The sequence below is a fragment of the Carya illinoinensis genome, chromosome 8 (genome assembly GCF_018687715.1).
Source record: "Carya illinoinensis cultivar Pawnee chromosome 8, C.illinoinensisPawnee_v1, whole genome shotgun sequence".
NCBI lineage: Eukaryota > Viridiplantae > Streptophyta > Magnoliopsida > Fagales > Juglandaceae > Carya > Carya illinoinensis.
In genome coordinates, this window is record NC_056759.1 from 15,677,366 (window position 1) to 15,683,356 (window position 5,991).

Below are 5,991 nucleotides of genomic sequence, written 5' to 3' on the forward strand. Positions count from 1 at the left end.
TTTAATCAAATATTTTGCAACCCATTATGAATATTTGTTAAAAAAAACACAACCTCATTTATGTTATATATATTCCTTATATATGAAGTAAAAATAAATAAATAAATTCCCAATTGAGGAAAACGATTTGGGTAAGCTTCAGTGTTGTGGTGTATGGCCACTGTAATCAGTTGAGGAAGAGGAAATCGCTTATGCATGTTCGGTACAACTTTTACTTTTTTTGCAGTGTGTATTCATGTCAATATACTGTTTATTTCAAATATATTATTTGAGAGAACAATATTGAAATAAGGTGAGATCCGGTGAGATGAAAACTTGAGAGATAAATTGAGTGTTTGTTTTTAGAGATCATCTTACCGTACGAAAATTTTGAAATGTTTATGAAGTTTTGTGTTTTATCCTCGGAAGCAAATGAGGCCTAAATCACCAAGATGGGAGTTTATTCTATTTACGCCATCTTGAGAAAGATATCAAATGTATTCATATAATACGCATCACCTGTGCATATTATCATGTGTCCATTTTAAACCGAAGGCTTAGTCTATTATTAAGTTATTTGAGACTTCAATATAAATATCCCGTACATTTTACATTTCTTGATAATAAGATAACTTTCTAGTTTTCCCCTCTGTGCTACTCTAAAATCGAACAAAAATTAAGTACTAATAATTCTAGAAAGAATTACTGCTGTACCAATTTATCGACACTGAGTGATAACAATATTATACCAACTTTCATAATAAATCAACTGTTCGAAAAGCTATTCTCCAAAAAATATAATGACAATGAAAAATTCTATTTATTATTCCTACACGACATACTAAACATCATTTTTATAATATAGATGATAAGTAGAAGAATTCATTTAGTTTAACAAGAACAAAATAAAATAAAATAAAAAATCAAATTTAGTGTGTAATATTGAGATGATGGTAGAAAGACTCAATGACAATAGATATCGAGCCACCTCCCCGGTGATTCAGATCAAGTCACCTCCACTTGGTATCCTAGGCCCTCACCTACCCTCCCCACATGGGTTGGGTTTAAAAAGACAGTTTATTTTATTTTTTAAAGTCTCTCTTTTCTGTTTTCATGCTCTTTAGCCAAGACAACCTTAGATGACAATACCTTGGCAATATTTTCACGAATTTATTTAAAGAAAACTCGTGTGAGAAAACTGTCAGCTTATGATTAACAAACAGATCATGATGTTTTCTAAAGCAAGTTAATGTAAAATGCTTCCAAGTCTTCCTCTTCCCTCCGGAATCTTATAGGGGGTTGAAGAGGGGGGAGGTCGATGCGGGTAAGGTAAGGTCAGAAGGTTGATATACTGTTGAAGAAAAAAACGAAAGCTTTCCATGATGTGATACTTTTGACTCTCTGCAATTTGTATCAAAGTTCTTAACTACTACCCAGTTGCTTATATTCAAATGATGGGGCCATGAAGTATCAAGGACAAACAAGTTTTGGACCTATTCCCTTGAAAAAGTCAGTTTTTTACCAGAAACAACGTAATAATACTTTGGACTTTGAACAAAACCTACTAGAAGGACAAAAATTGGTACGAGCAGAGAGGATAAGTCACGCAATGAGAGAGACTCTTCACGGCTGAAAGAATTGGTCCCCAGGTATAATAATGTGCGTGATGATTAATGGGAAAAATAATACATAGCCCCAAGTTTTCAATGAGATATCATTGTCTACTGCAAGCCAAAAAACCGTGGGAAAAGACTACAATATCCCATCCTGTCTTATCTCTATCTGCACGGGACAGGGTAAAAAGCAAATAACAGTCCAAAAACTAGAGGGAAAAAGGAGGGAAAAAGGAAAGAAAACAGAAACCACCCTGATTTAACTGTTTTTGACCCTAAAATAAATCATCCTGATTATAAAAAGTAACGATATACTGCTGAAAACGCAGCCTTTTTGAGCTGTACGTGGAGGAGGAAAGGTTGCTGCTGATCAAGAGAATTCTTCATGGGGATGATCAAAGTCAGGATTCTCCACTCCGTCTAACAGCATTTCTTGGTGGCGGCATTTATGACTGCAAAAGGCTTTCTCACCCCTGCATATGTCGGAAGCAAAAATACAGGCTTTTAAGTCGTAAGATATATAGAAGAACCCATTTCGGCGCAGCATGCAGTTGGTGAATTCAAGGAAATCAAAAGGGAGTTCTTCTGTAAAAAATCAATCTCGTCCATCTTCCCGATTAATTATCCAAGCAAATCCCTCCACACAAATTACCAATATTACAGAAATGAGGCGATTAACCAAATCCTTACGAGCAAGGGAGAACCATACCTTACTGTAAATTTAAAAGAAGGAAATGGATCGTACCTGTAGATGTAAATGTCTTCAGTCTGTTCAAGAGTCTTCTTGCAAGTGAAACAGAAACTTAGGAAGTTCTCCGAGGAAGAGCTTGGCTCACCCGGTAAAGAACTGTAGGTCTCCACGATGCAGTCATCAAATATATGAGTGGTTCTTGGAAAAGGCCCACGACATATGACACATGTATAATCCTCAGAAAGCTCCATCTCACTCACAGAGAGATTAACCGTGACAACTCGTGGAGAATGCTTAGTCTGGATGACAGAACTTGGAGACCCAAATTCTGATAATTTGAAATTCTTGGTTTTGATTCCGAAGTCAGCCGGAGATTTTGGAGACTCGGTTGGAGATAGTGTAGAAGGTGGCAGGGGAGGGATTTGAACTCTAAGCTTTGTACCAAATATCACCTTTCGACTGGTGGGTTCAAAAGAATTCTCTTCAATACTTCCATCATGTAGAGTATCTATAAGAGCAAGGCCAATGCCTTTCGAGTCATTTGCCTCCCATGAGTGTTTGCTTTCTGAGGAAGATTTTGCGGATATGGATCGGCTTCTGTCATATGTGAATGGGTTTCCAAGAGAACAGAATGGTATGGTGTCAAGAATTGAGGTTGGACTCACCACAGTTTGAGTCTCGGAGAGACCCTTTGCTTTGAAAGCTCTAAATCTTGGACAACCAAAGAAAAATGCTACGGGTCTGGTGCGTTTTTGGGCGGAAGATGCTTGAGAGCTGTGATCTGCAGCCATTATAGATTGCTTGCTGGTCATTGCTCTGGATCTATTTCTCAGCATAACTCCCTCTTCTCAGATAGTACTGAAGAAAATAATGTTGATTTGCAGTGTCTAACAGGATGAGAAATTTGTTAGTTTCAGGCGATAGACAATCAATTTTACAAAGAAAGTGATGCAGAGAACATTTGGCTATAGACAATCAATTTTACAAAGAAAGTGATGCAGAGAACATTTCAAAGATATACAATTGCTAGCATACCTGTGATTATCAGAGTAAATATTTCCCAGAATCAGCCATGAATTGCAGCTACTGGTGACAATCTCAAACCGAAGAACAAACTCTATTTCTTCCTAGAAAAACACAACTGAAATGCCCTTAGCTCCATCAATAAAACCCAGAAACAAAATGAAACAAAACACAAAAAGAAGTTGTTTATGATAAATTGAAAAACCTCCTAGATTTCTGTAGCTTCCATTTATGGGCACCAAGAGAAAATGACTAGAAATCAAAACAAGGGTTCCTTATTTTCCGTCCAGAACATACATGGACAAGATTACTGCCATTTATAAACAAAAGAACTCTATTTTTATCGTCTGGTCTTTCTGAAAGGAATGGCATAATTGGTTTTACTACTCCCAGAGAAAAAAAAAAAAAAAAAACCCCATCGATATCAACATGTACCAAACGAAAGATTAGAATATTTCTCTCTCAAACTTAGCTCTCCGTTAGTGGGTTTTTCACTCATGCCATCAATTTCACTGTCACATCCTCTTTCTTCAGTCTGATCACTTCTTGCAACATCACAACGAACTTGCAAACAGAGAAAGTGAGAGTGAAAATGGAAAGCCTGTGCATGACAATCAGCGGCTTTTTTTTTTTTTTTTCGGAGCAGATTATCGGGGATTACGATGATGGGAAATGATAGGCACCGATTAGATATTTTTTTTTATAGAGAATTTTTGTTTGTTTAATTTTTAATATTATATTTTGTATTTTTTTTAAAAACATAAAAAATACTTTAAAAAAATTACACTATCGTAGACTCGTAAAATTCCTAATTTTCTAGGTGACCCTACCATTGTACTAAAGACAATACACCCATAACTTGAAAAATAGGCACGCCTGCATATTGGTCTTGTCATTTTGCAATGAGTCTCTTTCTTACGTTACGTAGGTACGTTATTTGTCCTTATTAAAATTACTGTTCACTTAAGGGTCGTAGACACAGATCCCGTGTGCGCCTAGCAGGGTTAAAACAGAGTAGCATGATACTTGTTCATACGCTTGGTCATTCTGAAACTAGTGAGGGCATGCATTTATGGGGATTGCTTGTGGGTCTAGGAAGAGTTTTTTTTTTTTTTTTTTTTTTTTTTTTTTTTTTGTCTTATGCTTTGGTCATCCGGCCTAAGTTAGCTTGGCAATGTGAAAACTGATTAGTCCAATAAATCCACAAAAATTAATTCTGTAAAATCATTATTAAAAAAGAAATCGATAAATACTTAGCTTGACAAAGAAAGCCAATATGGGAGAGAAATCAATTTAGGGTCTGATTAAAATGAGGGAAAGAGAAAAGTAAAGAACAAGGGGATGAAAGAAGTAGAAGGAGATAGCACTATGCGGTAGCCCTTGCAACCCGTCTATTAACAACGTGTTTCACACATCGGTCAATAGGTTTTATGCTCCTACAATACAAGGAATGTGAGAGCTCAGAGGTGGTGAGACACTTCTAATGCCTAAGTCAGTTTTTTATTCTTAAAAAAAATTTATGTATGTAAGAGTAATTGAGACGATTCTAACTTGGAATACGGCTTATACTTCCTGTTGAGGTGGAACCTGCATTTCTTGGGCCAGTGTAACGACTGTCCTTATGGTGGGTCATTTACAAAATAACTTTAATAAAAATCGATGGAATTACGGTTCATTTTAATTTTTTTTTCCATGCTAAGATACAAAAGACTCTATGTTATAAATAAACTTCATTTTCTTAATTAAAAGATTACATGGGAAAATATTAAATTTTATAATTCAAGTTTCTCGTACAAAATATCTAGCCTAGGCCTTCATGCTCTTTCCCTTGAGCTGTGCCCGTCTTGACCTGTTGTGCTCATCTTGTCCCTGGGAAGGTACACATAAAAACTAAAATGAGTCGATGACTCGTAAGCATTACTTCATATAGCTAAAATATAATAATATTGGTTTTCAGTTATGCATTAATCACTCCATACATACATATCGTATTTATCATGCATAGACATGCAGTTCGTTTTAAAAATGTTACAAGGTGGAGTTTTTCTTTAAAACGTGCTTTTTTTTCTTAAAACAATTCTCCACGCCTCGCTGCCTTCATTTCTTAAAGAGTTTTTTCATGCATACGTCCTTTTACATACATTCATGCATTCATCTTTTCTTAACATGCATACGTTCTTTCTTTCTTATCACTTTTGTTGGCCGTTGCACACTGTTGCGCCTCGTGTGCTAGGCTTAGTGGTCTTTTGGACCTAATTCCGCCCATGGCCAAGGATTGGGAATCAACTCCATTAGGGTGCAGCACTGGGTGCACAACCAGTACTACTTACCCGGCATTGCAATCTGCCAAGTCTAGTCCATTCGGTACCTTTTCCATTTCTGTTCATGTGGCCGTTACGTATTTTCATACATCATGCATTCAATCTATTCATACCTTTTTAGTCCTTTCATTCCTTTACAGTCCATTCAATCCTTTACAGTCCATTCATTCATTTCAGTCCTTATAGTGCTTACAGTTCTTTACAGTTCTTACGGTTCTTCAGATCATTTCATTCGTAAAGTCATTTTAAAAGAAAATAGTTTTCTTTCTTTTCATAAAAGTCATTTAAAAAGAAGTTTCTATTTTTCGTAAAAGTCATTTTAGAAAAAGCAGTTTTCTTTCTTTTCATTTTAAAAACGTCTGTT

General features: G+C 35.9%; 1 protein-coding gene across 2 annotated transcripts; it reads right to left on the reverse strand.

The window, feature by feature from the left end:
* Positions 1–1,629: 1,629 nt before the first annotated feature.
* LOC122274161 (FCS-Like Zinc finger 8-like) lies at positions 1,630–3,969 on the reverse strand. Of its 2 annotated transcripts, XM_043083136.1 has the most exons (4): positions 3,512–3,969; positions 3,319–3,410; positions 2,338–3,170; positions 1,630–2,065 (listed from the first exon to the last, which is right to left on the reverse strand). In XM_043083136.1, the coding sequence occupies exons 3-4, from the start codon at positions 3,117–3,119 to the stop codon at positions 1,963–1,965; spliced, it is 885 nt and encodes a 294-aa protein (XP_042939070.1). In that variant the 5' UTR covers positions 3,120–3,170; positions 3,319–3,410; positions 3,512–3,969; the 3' UTR covers positions 1,630–1,962. The 2 variants fall into 2 exon arrangements, with proteins under 2 accessions (XP_042939070.1, XP_042939069.1); XM_043083135.1 differs by having other exon boundaries at positions 3,319–3,969.
* Between the last annotated feature and the right edge of the window lie 2,022 nt (positions 3,970–5,991).

What these genes read in the sequence shown, in the direction of transcription:
- LOC122274161 (XM_043083136.1), bottom strand. Translation starts at nt 3,119, where the DNA reads ATGCTGAGAAATAGATCCAGAGCAATGACCAGCAAGCAATCTATAATG. An exon ending in GAAGACATTTACATCTACAG is followed by an intron (nt 2,066 to 2,337) that starts GTACGATCCATT and finishes CGACATATGCAG; the next exon opens with GGGTGAGAAAGCCTTTTGCA.